The sequence below is a fragment of the Pongo abelii genome, chromosome 19 (assembly GCF_028885655.2).
Source record: "Pongo abelii isolate AG06213 chromosome 19, NHGRI_mPonAbe1-v2.0_pri, whole genome shotgun sequence".
Lineage (NCBI taxonomy): Eukaryota > Metazoa > Chordata > Mammalia > Primates > Hominidae > Pongo > Pongo abelii.
The window spans coordinates 57,265,919-57,281,048 of NC_072004.2; the positions used below are offsets into that span (position 1 = coordinate 57,265,919).

Genomic DNA, 15,130 nt, shown 5'->3' on the forward strand with positions numbered 1-15,130 from the left:
GCACATTGTAGGCACTTAGTGGAGATTCAGTGAATGGTAGCTATTATTATTGCTTTTAAGGTATTGGCAATAACAATAAACTAGTTAATTAGGACTAAAGTCAGTTTACCCAACAGGAATAAGAGGGAGTTTATCAGATACTTAGATGGTTTCTAAAGCACCAGTGACATTCAGGATGACTGAGACTATGTCCTTGACAATATTTCCTGTGTTACAGGATTTTACTGGAGCCCAGAGAACTCAACCAACCGAGAGCCCCAGAGTGCAGAGATACGGACTCCATCCCGATGTCAATGTCTTTCTAGGACTGACTTCAGAACATCCCGGAGAGACCCCTGACATGGAAATCATAGAGCTAAAGGAAATGGGTATGGCCTTAATTCACAGGTTGTGTTACTTTGACACAAATGTGTTCTGAGAGTCACATGAGCTGCAACTAATTGACCCCTCTAAACTGTAGATGTAACTTGTTTGTTTGTTTTGTGAGATAAAGTCTAGCTCTATTGCCCAGACTGGAGTACAGTGGCATGATCTCAGCTCACTGCAACCTCTACTTCCTGGGTTCAAGCGATTCTCATGCCTCAGCCTCCTGAGTAGCTGGGATTACAGGCATGTGCCACCATGCTGGGCTAATTTTTTTTTTTTTTTTTTTTTTTTTTTTGAGATGGAACCTCACTCTGTTGCCCAGGCTGGAGTGCAATGGTGGGGTCTCGGCTCATTGCAACCTCCGCCTCCCAGGTTCAAGCAATTCTCCTGCCTCAGCCTCCTGAGTAGCTGGGATGACAGGTGCACGCCACCACGCCTGGCTAAATTTTGTATTTTTAGTAGAGACGGGGTTTCTCCATGTTGGCCAGGCTGGTCTCGAACTCCTGACCTCAGGCGATCTGCCTGCCTCAGCCTCCCAAAGTGCTAGGATTACATATGTGAGCCACTGCGCCCGGCCTAATTTTTGTATTTTTAGTAGGGATGGGGTTTTGCCATATTGGCCAGGCTGGTCTTGAACTCCTGGCCTCAAGTGATCTGCTTGTCTTGGCCTCCCAAAGTGCTAGGATTACAAGCATGAGCCACCGTGCCTGGCCACTGTAGATACAACTTAACTGGGAAAAGATGAATGCCTTAGGAAAAAAATCAAGATCCTTAAAATTATTAAGGTAAACTTTTGGGGCTCCATATATATACCTAGCGTGGATCTAGAACTAAGTCATAATAATTGAGTTTATTTCTAGTATGATTACTCTTAAGAATTTATCTAATTGTTTCACAAATAAAAATGCTCATTATAGAGAATTTGGAATAGTTTAAAGAATAAAATTACCATTTTTTTTTTAAGAGACAGGATCTTACTCTGTTGCCCAGACTGGAGTATGAGGCATAATTATACCTTACTGCAGCCTCCAATTCCTGGGCTCAAGCCTCTCGAGTAAACAGGACTACAGGTACATGCCACCATATCCTGCTAATTTTTTTTTAAGTTTTTTTTTTTCTTTTTCTTTTTTTTTTTGTGAGACATAGTTTTACTCTGTTTCTCAGGCTAGAGTGCAGTGGTGCAATCATAGCTCACTGCAGCCTCAATCTCTCAGGCTCAAGTAATCCTCCTGCCTTGGCCTCCCAAGTAGCTGGGACTACAGGTGTGTACTACCACACCTAGCTAATTCTTTTAATTTTTTTTGTTGTTGTTGAGATGGAGTCTCACTCTGTCGCCAGGCTGGAGTGCAGTGGCGCGATCTCGGCTCATTGCAACCTCTGCCTCCCTGGTTTAAGCAATTCTCCTGCCTCAGCCTCCCAAGTAGCTGGGATTACAGGCACGCACAACCATGCCCAGTTAATTTTTTGTATTTTTAGTAGAGACGGGGTTCACCATGTTGGCTAGGATGTTCTCAATCTCCTGACCTCATGATCCACCTGCCTCGGTCTCCCAAAGTGCTGGGATTACAGGCGTGAGCCACTGCGCCCAGCCTAATTGTTTAAATTTTTAGTAGAGACAAGGTCTCACGATGTTGCCCAGGCTGGTCTTGAACTCCTGAACTCAAGCAGTCCTCCCACCTGGTCCTCCCATAGTGCTGGGATTGCAGGCATAAGCCACCACACCTGGCCTAAAAAGGTTTTTTTTTTTTAGAGATGAGGTCTCATTATGTTGCCCAGGTTGGTCTTGAACTCCTGGCCTCAAGCAGTCCTCCCACTTCAGCCTCCCAAAGCACTTGGATTACAGGTATGAGCCACTTTGCCTAACCAGTTTTACTACATTTTAGTACATTTGAAAACTTTAGAATTTAGAACTGGAAAGGACCTTTCAGTCATCAGGCTTAATGCCTTCATATTACAGATGAGAAAACTAAGGTTCAGAGAGGTTGTAACCTGCTCAGGATCACAGAGAACTTGTTATAGAACTGGAACCCAGGCCTTCCAATTCCAGCCAAACGACCATTCACTCTGACTCTCCTTCAGCAGTGCTGGAGGCCTCCAGAGTGGCCTGTAACCTCATTACTTTGGCAGCTTCGTCCCATTCTCTGCAAGCTATACACCTGTAAACCAGGGGTGGTGGGTGGTCAATCCTAGCATTATTTTTTTAGTTTTTTTATTACTCCCATAATGTAATGGCTCCTTGGGTGGTATCTAGGCTACTCTTTTTTTTTTTTTTTTTTTTTTGAGGCAGTTTCACTCTTTTTGCCCAGACTGGAGTGCAATGGCGCAATCTTGGCTTACTGCAACCTCTGTCTCCCAGGTTCAAGCGATTCTCCTGCCTCAGCCTCCCAAGTAGCTGAGACTACAGGCATGCACCACCATGCCTGGCTAATTTTTTGTATTTAGTAGAGATGGGGTTTCACCATGTTGGTCAGGCTGGTCTCGAACTCCTGACCTCAAGTGGTCCACCCGCCCTGGCCTCCCAAAGTATTGGGATTACAGGCGTGAACCACCACGCCTGGCCCTAGACTACTTTTATCAGATGCTCACCAAGAGCATAACTTTGAGAAATAGTCAAACTCTTTTGTGTGAAAAGAAGGCTATGAATGTGGTCCTTAAGATTCAGGGGAGCTGGGCACGGTGGCTCACACCTGTAATCCCAGCACTTTGGGAGAGTGAGACGGGAGGATCACTTAAAGCCAGGAGTTTGAGAGCAACCCGGGCAACATAGCAAGACCCCATCTCTATAAAACAAAACAAAACAAGATTCAGGGGCCTATAATTTGCATGTCCTGACAGTTATGCATGTTTGGACACACAATAAAACTTAGAATATTTCCTCCATGGCTAGACCCCTGCCCTGACAACAATTTCTGCCTCATTCCGTGTCAAAATAGGAGCTTTCCCCTAGGGGACACATACTCCCTCACCCTTTGTGAGTGTATCCAGTAGTCTTCTACAACTGGGAAGGGGGTGGGAAAATAAAAAGCTTTTTTTTTTTTTTTTTTTTTTTTTGACAGTCTTTGCCTCTTGAACAAGCCAAGGCTGCTTAGCTGCCAAATATGTTCATTTTAATGAGTTGCATTTTGCTGTTTTTTTCAATAGGCAGTCAACCTCATTCACCAAGGGTTCACTCTTTATTCACTGAGGGGACACTAGATCCTCAGGCCCCAGATCCATGTCTGATGGCTAGGGAGACTCAGAATCAAGATGCTCCTTGCCCTGCTCCATTTATGGCAGAGGAGGCCAGCAGCCCCAGCACAGGTCAGCCCAGCCTCTGCAGTTTCGAAATCAACGAGATCTACTCAGGCTGCTTGACTTTGGAAGATGACATAGAAGAGCCTCCAGGAGCTGCTTCATCTTTGGAGGCAGACGGACCTAACCAGGTAGATGAACTGAAATCCATGGAAGAAGAGCTGGATAAGATGGAGAGAGAGGCGTGTTGTTTTTGCAGTGAGGATGAGAGCTCTTCAAAAGCTGAGACAGAGTACTCTTTTGAGGACTGGGACTGGCAAAATGGTTCACTCAGTTCACTCAGCCTTCCTGAGTCAACCAGAGAAGCCAAGAGCAATTTGAACAACAGGTCCATGACTGAGGAGTATCTCATCAGTAAGTGTGTGCTGGATCTAAAGATTATGCAGACAATAATGCAGGAGAACGATGATAGGCTGAGGAATATCAAGCAGATATTAGATGAAGTTGAGATGAAACAGAAGGAGCAGGAAGAGCGCATGTCTTTATGGGCCACTTCAAGAGAGTTTACAAATGCCTACAAGTTACCTCTGGCCGTGGGCCCTCCATCTTTAAACTATATTCCTCCTGTCCTACAGCTTTCAGGGGGTCAGCAGCCAGACACCAGTGGCAACTACCCAACCCTATCAAGATTTCCAAGAATGGTAAGAGACTTTCAAGGGGGACATTTTGGCAAAAGATCCAGGAAAAGAAATGGTTGTGGCTGGAAACCTTTCACCCAAGTCTCCAAAGTAAACACTGGGGATCAGTCAGAGATGAGCCATCAGGTAACCGAAGTGGGAGGAAGGGGCAGCCTAAGCAGGACCCCAGGGCTGGGTTTGACATTGCCCCTAACCTGTGTGGAGGGACTGACATATATATGCAACTGACTCATAGCAAGGTGCTCTTAGCTTTGGGAAATCAGTCCTCCTTGGTGGAATTCCAAGGTAGATACTCTCTGTCTCCCAGTTCAGACCCAACACACAGCCCATGCCCTTCTCTGTAAATTCGTATGTATCAAATTGAACCATATTAAATTGCTGTTTTATTAGTTAAAATGGTCAAGTATTGGCAATTTTGCATGGCTCAACTTACTGAATAAAGTATCTTGGATAGGTGTTAATCTCGATTCTAAGCTGTTATTCATTCATTCACTCATTCAACAAACATCTATAGAGCCAGAGGCTATCTAGACTCTGGGTTTTTTGTTTTTGTTTTTGTTTTTGAGACAGAGTTTCGCTCTTGTTGCCCAGGTTGGAGTGCAATGGCGCGATCTTGGCTCACCACAACCTCCACCTCTGGGGTTCAAGTGATTCTCCTGCCTCAGCCTCCCGAGTGGGTGGGATACAGTCATGCGCCACCATGCCCGGCTAATTTTGTATTTTTAATAGAGATGGGGTTTCTTCTTGTTGGTCACCGCTGATCTCGAACTCCTGACCTCAGGTGATCTGCCCACCTCAGCCTCCCAAAGTGTTGGGATTACAGGCATGAGCCACCTCGCCTGGCCTAGACTGTGGGTTCTGATGATTAATAAGCCACAAACTCTGCCCATAAGTAGCTCAGATAACAGCTGGGGACTGAGGGACCTGGTGGATCAAAGAAAACCCCTCAGAGGAGGTGAGCAGACCCCATGGGAGCTGGCTAGGAGGTATAGCTTGCAGAGAGACTCCTCCGTGAATTTCCTTAAGGACAGGGCCAACATCTGACTCCTCCTGTGTCCCAGCACCTAGCATGGTGACCAGTACATAGAAGGAACTCAATAAATGGTCAGTGAAGGAATGAGGGGATGAATGAATTAATGAATTTGAACAAGTTCACACTCAGAGAGCTGGCTGCCTCTTGAATTTTAGAATTTTAGAGTTGGAAGATCCCTTAGACATGGATTAGCCCTGTCAATTTACAGAGTGTGAAGCTCAAGCCCAGTGATGTAAACTTCCTGAGGCCCAGTGATGTCAAGATGCGGGTGGGGTAGGAGAGGTTTGCCTCATTGGAAGGCGGATGTTATTACTAATATTATTTAGAATAGCTGGCCCATGGTTATAAAAAGCAGGGCAACTTTTACTGGCTTTTGTTACTGTTTTAAAATTCTCTGCTTAACAGTTATCCTCTTTTTTATTTTTATTTTTATTTTATTTATTTTGAGATGGGGTCTCACTCTGTTGCCCAGGCTGGAGTACAGTGGCACGATCTCTGCTCGCTGCAACCTCTGCCTCCCAGGTTCAAGCGATTCTCCTGCCTCAGCCTCCTGAGTAGCTGGGACTACAGTCACGTGCCACTATGCCCGGCTAATTTTTTGTATTTTTAGTAGAGACAGGGTTTCACCATGTTGGCCCAGCTGGTCTTGAACTCCTGACCATAGGTGATCCACCTGCCTCAGCCTCCCAAAATGCTAGGATTACACGCATGAGCCACCGTGCCTGGCCATATCACCCTTTTATTGCCTATACAGGGCAGATAGCTCTCCCTGCCACCCCTCAACTTGCTGTGCTACAACCAAGGACCAAGTTGGTTAGGGGCAGGTCTCCTGACTCCTGGTCTGTTGTTCTTTCATTGTACAATACTGAATCTTAGTGAGGCTTCAGTCCTCACTTAGAACATTTGGAAAAGCATTGGCATTTATTTTTGCTGGAGTGAAGTGGCACTGTCATGGCTCACTGCAGCCTCAATCTTCTGGACTCAAGTGATCCTCCCGCCACAGACCCCTGAGTAGGTGGGACTACAGGCTGGGACTACAGGCTGTACCAGCACACCCGGCTAATTTTGTGAATTGTAGAGATGGGGTCTCAGCATGCCCGGCCGGTATTTATTTCTTTATCTTTTTTTTTTTTTTTCATAGAGATGGGGTTTCACTGTGTTGCCCAGGCTGCTCTCAAACTCTTGAGCTCAAGCAATCCACCCGCCTTGGCCTCCCAAAGTGTTGGGATTACAGGCAAGAGCCACCATGCCCAGCTGTCATTTGTTTTTATATAAAGAGAAGACACAGCCAGGTGCAGTGGTTTATACCTGTAATCCCAGCACTTTGGGAGGCCAAGGCAGGTTAATCGCTTGAGCCCAGGAGTTCGAGACCAGCCTGGGCAACATAGCGAAATCGTGTTTCTACAAAAGATGTCAAAATTAGCTGGGCATGGTGGCATGTGCCTGTAGTCCCAGCTACTTGGGAGGCTGAAGTGGGAGGATCACCTGAGCTCAGGAAGTTGAGATTACAGTGAGCTGAAATCATGTGCCGGCGCTCTAGCACAGGCAACAGAATGAGACCCTGTCTCAAAAACAAACAAAAAAGGCACAAAGAATTTACTTATATCCTGATATTTCTGTTTCCATAGAAAATTAGAGTTTGCTAGAAAACTGTTAGAAATCACTTTTTTTTTTTAAATTTTTAAAGACAGAATCTTGCTCTGTCACCCACGCTGGAGTGCAGTGGCACCATCTCAGCTCACTGCAACCTCTGCCTCCCGGGTTCAAGCGATTCTTCTGCCTCAGCCTCCCAAGTAGCTGGGACTACAGGTGTGCACTACCATGCCCGGCTAATTTTTGTATTTTTAGTAGAGATGGGGTTTTACCATATTGGCCAGGCTAGTCTCAAACTCCTGACCTTATGATCTGCCTGCCTTGGCCTCCCAAAGTGTTGGGATTACAGGTGTGAGCCACCGCGCCTGGCCTGAAATAACTTTTCTGTATATTATATTTTGTTATCTATTGCTGCGTAGCAACAACAACAAAGCCCAAAACCTAATGGCTTAAAATAACAATAGTTTGTTATTTCTCACAATTCTGTGGGTCAGGAACTTGACAGGTTCACCTGAGTGGATCTTCTGTTCCACATGGCCATTGGCTAGCATCACTCGTTTGCAGTCAGCTGGAGGTTGGACTGGGCAAGAAGGTCCAAGAAGCCTCTACTTACATGTCTGGTACCTTGAGCTCCTCCAGGTGGCCTCTCTTTGCACTTGACTTGTCATTCAATAAATAGTCTCACCCAAGCCTCTCTACAGCATAGCAGCTGACTTTGCAAGTGAAAGCTAAAACTACCAGACCTCTTAAAAGTTAGTCCTGACCCTAGGATTGTATCACTTTCACTGCTTTCTGTTGATCGAAGAAAGTCACGAGGCCAGCCCAGATTCACTGGGTGGGGAAATAGACTCTAGCTCCTTATAGGAGGTGTGGCAGGGTGGACAGGAGGGAATTGATGGTGGCCACTGCTGGAAACCATCTACTAGTACATAGGATATAAAACAATGATACCATATTTATTTTTTCCTTAAAAACGTCACCCTTTTTTTCTAGCCTCAGGGAAAGAGCCATCTCCATCTAAATGCATTTTTCAGACAATTGAAGTTTTTTTCTTTAATTTCTTAGTTCTTAAAATTTTAATTATATTGAATGAAAACGTTACAAACTTCATGATATTCTAAATATCTATTTTGATTATATTCTAAACATATTCTAACCTTTTCTTAGTGACAGTGGTATTTTTCTGAACACCTGTTATGGTGAAGCATCATGATATAGGGCTGTCTTAAGCTTCTGCTAAGGAGTGTTTGCCCATACAAAGGCCTCTGGATCTTATACTTCAGGGAGCATGTAGTAATTTTTTGTGCCTCCTTCTCACTTTTACACATCTTGCTCCCATCTCAAACTCCGTATTTGTTGCTTTAATTTGCTGTAGGCTAGGAAATATAATTAACTAAGTTAAAATTATGTTAAAATTGGGATAAGTAGAGCTAATAGTCTCTTGAATAAAGAGCATAGACTTTCATTTGTTTTACTTTTGCTGTTTCCTAAGTATTGTAACCTTTATTGTATTCTGTTTTATTTTCATAGCATCCCCAGTGGTAGATATTATTGTTCTTATTTTATGGATAAGTACAAGGTCTTATTTTATGGATAAGTACAAGATTCTTAGTGTCAGGGTGCGGTGTCTCACACCTGTAATCCCTGCACTTTGGGAGGTCGAGGAGGGTGGATCATTTGAGGTCAGGGGTTCATGACCAGCCTGGCCAACATGGTGAAACCGCATCTCTACTAGAAATATAAAAAATTAGCCGAGTGATAGTGGCGCACACCTGTAATCCCAGCTACTCAGGAGGCTGAGTCACGAGAATCTCTTGAGCCTGGGAAGCAGAGGTTGCAGTGAGCCGAGACCAGGTTACTGCACTCCAGTCTGGGCAACAGAGTGAGGCCCTGTCTCAAAAAAAAAAAAAAGAAAAAGATTCTCTTAAGTTAGTCTGAATAACACTTAGACTAGAACCCAAGGGCCTTAACTCCTGCCACAAAGATCTGCTGTCTTCATATTCATATAGGAGGGGGAAAATGCTCAGGAAAGTGGATTTTTTTTTTGTTACTTCTATCTTGTCTGCTTATTCTCCACTTGTATCCTGTCTGGGTTAGGTTCCTGGAGACCAACATTTCTGGGTAAAGACCTCCAGATAAACTGGGCACAGTGGCTCACGCCTGTAATCCCAGCACTTTGGGAGGCCGAGGTGGGTGGATCACGAAGTCAAGATATTGAGACCATCCTGGCCAACATGGTGAAACCCTGTCTCTACTAAAAATACAAAAATTACCTGGGTGTGGTGGTGTGCGCCTGTAGTCCCAGCTACTCGGGAGGCTGAGGCAGGAGAATCTCTTGAACCCGAGAGGCAGAGGTTGCAGTGAGCCAGGATCTTGCCACTGCACTCCAGCCTGGCGACAGAGCCAGACTCCGTCTCAAAATAAAAACAGAACAAAAAAAGACCTCCAGATAAGAGATGGGTTAGCAGATAGGAAACATGCAAAGGGAAATCCTGGTAGGTCTGGTTATTTCTATACATTTAGCAAGAATGGCTTTGAAAATAGTGTGACAGTGAAGAGAATGGGAATTCTCTCATCAAAGCCCTGAAACATGTTTATTGCTTTTTTAAGCTGCTGACTCTTTGTGACCCTGGAAAACAGAACACAGATGAACAATTTCAGTGCACTCAAGGAGCCAAGGACAGTTTGGAAACAAGCAGGATCCAAAATACCAGTAGGTGGGTCAACATTTTGTTGTTCTTAATGTCACTATGCCTTTAGACTTCTGTGTGTCTCTGAGGCCACTCAGTGATCTTCTTATGTCTAGTGACAAAAGGACTGTGAGTGATGAAGAAGAGCAATGCAGATTGGCAGGTTCTCCCACTGAGTGAGTAGGAAGAGCAGTGTCATGGGAACTTGAGGAGACATCAAAGCCCAAGTGGCTGGCAGGTTAATCAGACAGAATTCATCAGTTGTTAGAAGCAAAGCATCTTGCCTTTCCACAACTGCCCAGATAGTTTTTCTTATAAAAACAAACACCAAGTATTCCATTTACTAGTGCTCCAGAAACTAAACTAATTGGAAACCAAGGTTGTTTAAAGTAAGTGTCACTGACTCCAGAGAGAGAGTTGAACAACATCACTATCACCTTGGGGTGTGTGATTTCCAGCCAGATGAATGAAATGAATTGACTTTAGCACAAATTACTGGAAGAAGAGTGTGTGTATGTTTGTATATATATTCATACACATATATGTATATATAATATATTCATACATATATGTATATGTATGTATTCATGCACACATATGTATATATGTATTCATGCATATATATGCATATACACATATATTCGTGCATATGCATACATACATACATATATTCATACATACACACACACATGCTGAGTTTTAAAGAGCTTAAGTAAAACAGGCCAAGTGTGGTGGGTCACGCCTGTAATCCTAGCACTTTGGGAGGCCAAGGTGGGCGGATCGCTTGAGGTCAGGAGTTCTAGAGCAGCCTGCCCAACATGGTGAAACCCCGTCTTTACTAAAAATACATAAATTAGCCGGGCGTGGTGGTGGGCACCTGTAATCCCAGCTACTCGGGAGGTGGAAGCTCAACAATAGCTTGAACAGCTGGGCGCAGTGGCTCACACCTGTAATCCCAGCGCTTTGGGAGGCCGAGGCAGGCAGATCACGAGGTCAGGAGATCGAGACCATCCTGGCTAACATGGTGACACCCCGTCTCTACTAAAAATACAAAAAATTAGCCAGGCGTGGTGGCGGGCACCTATAGTCCCAGCTACTCAGGAGGCTGAGGCAGGAAAATGGCATGAACCCAGGAAGCAGAGCTTGCAGTGAGAGGAGATCGCGCCACTGCACTCCAGCCTGGGCGACAGAGCAAGACTCCGTCTCAAAAAAAAAAAAACAACAAAAAAAGAATCGCTGGAACCAAGGAGGCAGAAGTTGCAGTGAGCTGAGATGGCACCACTGCACTCCAGCCTTGGCAACAGAGTGAGATTCTGACTCAAAAAAAAAAAATTAAATAAATAAAGAACGAACTTAAGCAAAACAAATTTATTTGGTGTGTGGGAATTTTTTTTAATTTTTAAAAAATTTACTAAAAATTTTTTTTGGTTTAAATTTACTTAGGTATTATAAGTAAGGGAATTACTAAAAGGGCAATAAATTTTTTTTTTCTTTCTTTCTTTTTTTTTTTTTTTTTGAGACGGAGTTTCACTCTTGTTGCCCAGGCTAGATAGAGTGTAGTGGCGTGATCTCGACTCACTGCAACCTCCGCCTCCCGGGTTCAAGCGATCCTCCTGTCTCAGCCTCCTGAGTAGCTGGGATTACAGGTGCCCACCACCATGCCCAGCTAATTTTTTGTATTTTTAGTAGAGATGGGGTTTCACCATGTTGGCCAGGCTGGTCTTGAACTCCTGACCTCAGGTGATCCACCCACCTCAGCCTCCCAAAGTACTGGGATTATAGGTGTGAGTCACCACGCCCAGCCAATGTATGTTTTTCAAGGCAGACTAGTATATCAGTTTTAGGTTTTGTTTTTTTTTTCTATAGATAAATGGTAGCACTAATCCACAACTTTGAAGTCAGTTCTCCTGGAAAAAAAACACTTTTTATTCCTCCCCCTAGTGGTGATTGAGACTAATGATGAGTTTGCTGTTTGTTTCGTGTTGGCAAATATGTACATAAGGGAGAATGAAGGAAAATGTCCAGACATTTTATTTATTTATTTTTTATATTTTTGAAATGGAGTTTTGCTCTTGTTCCCCAGGCTGGAGTGCAATGGCGCGATATTGGCTCACTGCAACCTCCACCTCCCAGGTTCAAGCGATTCTTCTGCCTCATCCTCCCAAGTAGCTGGGATTACAGACATGCACCACCACGCCCGGCTAATTTTGTATTTTTTAGTAGAGACAGAGTTTCTCCATGTTGGTCAGGCTGGTCTCAAACTCCCGACCTCAGGTGATCCACCCACCTTGGCCTCACAAAGTGTTGGGATTACAGGCGTGAGCCACCGCGCCCGGCCAGACATTTTAGATCAGTGGATTTTATTCCTATGAAGGGAATAATGAAGAACTACCTAGCTGGCATCAGAGTGTTTGGCACTCACACCACTGATAGAAGCAAATGGGATGACATAGCCATTAGATGACAAAGAAAAACCCATAGTTGTTGTGGCCTCTTCTGCTCAGCACCCTCTTCCCTCAGAAGTACAAAAAACAGACCAAAGAAAAGTTTGACATTTTTCTACCTGTTCCTCTAGTCTTTTTGTGTGCTTAAAAAAAAAAAGTGACAATTTTGATATGTGTAAGCAATTTTATATCCTGATTTTTCACTTTGCATTAGAATGTAAACATTATGTTATTAAAAAAAAAAAAAAACCCTGTAAACTTATTTTGAAATTGTTGGGCTGGGCAAAGCGGCTCCCACCTGTAATCCCAGCACTTTCGGAAGCCAAGACAGGCAGATCACTTGAGCCCAGGAATTGGAGACTACCCTGGGAAACATGGCAAAACATCTCTACAAAAAATTAGCCAGGCATGGTGGTGTGCGGCTACAGACCCACACCCTCTCCTACTTGGGAGGCTGAGGTGGGAGGATCATCTGATCCTGGAAAGGTCAAGGCTGCAGTGCCATGATTATGCCACTGCATTCCAGTTTGGGCGACAGAATAAGACCCTGTCTCAAACAACAACAACAACAACAACAAAAATAGTTGGATTTCACCTATTGTTAAATTTTAGGTTGCTTTATTCTTTATTCTATTATGAATAGGGACACAGTTACTTGTGAATAATGCTTTGTTTTTGCATTTTGGATTATTTCCTCAGGATAGATTCTCAGAAGCAGAATTACTTGGTCAAAGGGTTTGAAGATTTTAAGGATTCTTTGTCCCCCCCTTTTTAAGACAGGGTCTCACTCTGTCGCCCAGGCTTCCTTGCAGTGGCGCAATCTCAGTTCATGGTTGGTTTTTTTTGTTTGTTTGTTTGTTTTTTTGACACAGAGTCTTGCTATGTCGCCAGGCTGGAGTGCAGTGGCGCAAACTCAGCTCACTGCAACCTCCGCCTCCTGGGTTCAAGCGATTCTCCTGTCTCAGCCTCCTGAGTAGCTGGGATTACAGGCGTGCACCACCACGCCTGGCTAATTTTTGTATTTTTAGTAGAGACGAGATTTCACCATGTTGTCCAGGATGGTCTCCATCTCTTGACCTTGTGATCTGCCCACCATGGCCTCCCAAAGTGCTGGGATTACAGGCGTGAGCCACCACGCCTGGCCAATCTCAGTTCACTTTATGGGGCCAAAGTGTGAGGGTCGCTTGAAGTCTGGGAGTTTGAGACCACCCTGGGCAACAAACATTGTGTGACTTCATCCCTACCAAAAATACAAAAACTAGCTGGCTGTGGTGGCAGGTGCCTGTGGTCCCAGCTACTTGGGAGGCTGAGGTGGGAGGATCGCTGGAGCCTGGGAAGTTGAGCCTGCAGTAATCTGTGATTGTGCCACTGTACTCCAGCCTAGTGACAGAGTCAGACCCTGTCTCCAAAAAATTTTATTTTTTTCAAAAGGAAGCTGATCAGATCTACCCTCTCTGATTCAGCAGTCTCTCTGCTTTCTGGTCCAGCTGTAGAATAGGGCATTCTAGATAACAGGGAATTCATATCTGTGCCACAGAGCACACACTTTTTTTCTTTTTTTTTTTTTTTCGTTTTTTGAGATGGAGTCTCACACTGTTGCCCAAGCTGGAGCGCAGTAGCCTGATCTTGGCTCAATGCAAACTCCGCCTCCCGGGTTCAAGAGATTCTCCTGCCTCAGCCTCCCAAGTAGCTGGGATTACAGGTGCCCGCCACCATGCCCAGCTAATTTTTTGTATTTTTAGGAGAAACGGGGTTTCACCATGTTAGCCAGGCTGGTCTTGAACTCCTGACCTCGTGATTTACCTGCCCCAGTCTCCCAAAGTGCTGGGATTACAGGCGTGAACCACTATACCCAGCCTACACTTTTTTTTCTTTGGAAATAGAGTCTCGCTCTGTCACCCAGGCTGGAGTGCAGTGGTGTGATCTCAGCTCACTACAACCTCTGCCTCCCGGGTTCAAGCAATTCTCATGCCTCAGCCACCTGAGTAGTTGGTATTACAGGCATGTACCACCATGCCTAGCTAATTTTTTGTTTTTTTAGTATAGAGTTTTCACCATGTTGGCCAGGCTCACCTCAACTCCTGGCCTCCGCCTGCCCTGGCCTCCCAAAGTGCTGGGATTACAGGCGTGAGCTACCGCACCCAGCCAGTTCATGCGTTTTTGAAAAGTTAATTGAATAGATGATAAAATGTACATGTTCATGAGATATTTATAAACTTTATTTATTTTTTTTCTGGAGACAGGGTTTCACTATGTTGTACAAGCTGGCCTTGACCTCTTGAGCTCAAGTAATCCTCCTGCCTTAGCCTCCCAAGTAGCTGAGACTACAGACCTGAGCCACCATCCTGGCTAGTTATGGGATATTTAGAGGAAAAAAAGACGCCCTTATGTTGCAAATGAGGAAGTCTTGGCCTAGAGAGATTGATGTTTGCCAAAGTCAGATAGTAACCTAGTGGTAGGTCAGGGTCTAGAATTCAGTGGGACTAGATTGAAGGTCTCTGAATGTTCTTCAGGATCTCTGATGCCTTAAGACTGTTTTTACAAATGTTAGGCCGGGCATGGTGGCTCACACCTGTAATCCTAGCACTTTGGGAGGCCGAGGTGGGTGGATCACTTGAGATAAGGAGTTCGAGACCAGCCTGGGCAACTAATTTTCTACTAAAAATACAAAAATTAGCCGGGCATGGTGGTGTGCATGTGTAATCCCAGCTACTTGGGAAGCTGAGGCATGAGAATCGCTTGAACCCAGGAGGCGGAGGTTGCAGTGAGCCGAGGTCGTACCACTGCACTCCTGGGCGACAGACTGAGACTCTGTCTCAACAACTACAAATGTTATTGTGTTGTCACTGATATGAAGGTGGGCCTGTTACCAGAGAATTCTGATGGACGGGCAGGAGCAGAACCCTAACCTGAACCATCACCTGTGATTTGTGGCATTTGCAGGGGAGACTCTGCAACAGCCCAGGGATTGTGTCTTGTGAAACTGCGCTTCAACTCTGGGTTTCTTCTACCTCTGAAAATCTCCCAAGAGCACTTTTATAATCATGAAATCTAAACTTAGAAACTAAAAATACT

At 44.7% G+C, this 15,130-nt stretch overlaps 1 protein-coding gene and 1 long non-coding RNA gene across 3 annotated transcripts in view; one reads left to right on the plus strand and one right to left on the minus strand.

Annotated features, from left to right (window-relative positions):
• Positions 1 to 15,130, plus strand: part of TEX14 (testis expressed 14, intercellular bridge forming factor) — a 108,969-nt gene that overhangs the window by 62,307 nt on the left and 31,532 nt on the right. Inside the window, exons 13-15 of one of the 2 annotated variants that reach the window (XM_054537034.2) lie at positions 218 to 368; positions 3,508 to 4,298; positions 9,532 to 9,638. In XM_054537034.2, coding sequence (XP_054393009.1) covers positions 218 to 368; positions 3,508 to 4,298; positions 9,532 to 9,638 — 1,049 coding nt within the window. Of the gene's footprint in view, positions 1 to 217; positions 369 to 3,507; positions 4,422 to 9,531; positions 9,639 to 15,130 lie in introns of both variants that reach the window. The other variant, XM_054537035.2, reaches the window with a different exon arrangement.
• LOC129051396 (uncharacterized) overlaps positions 1 to 15,130 on the minus strand; it is a 75,353-nt gene that overhangs the window by 16,468 nt on the left and 43,755 nt on the right. The gene's annotated exons all lie outside the window — the stretch shown is intronic.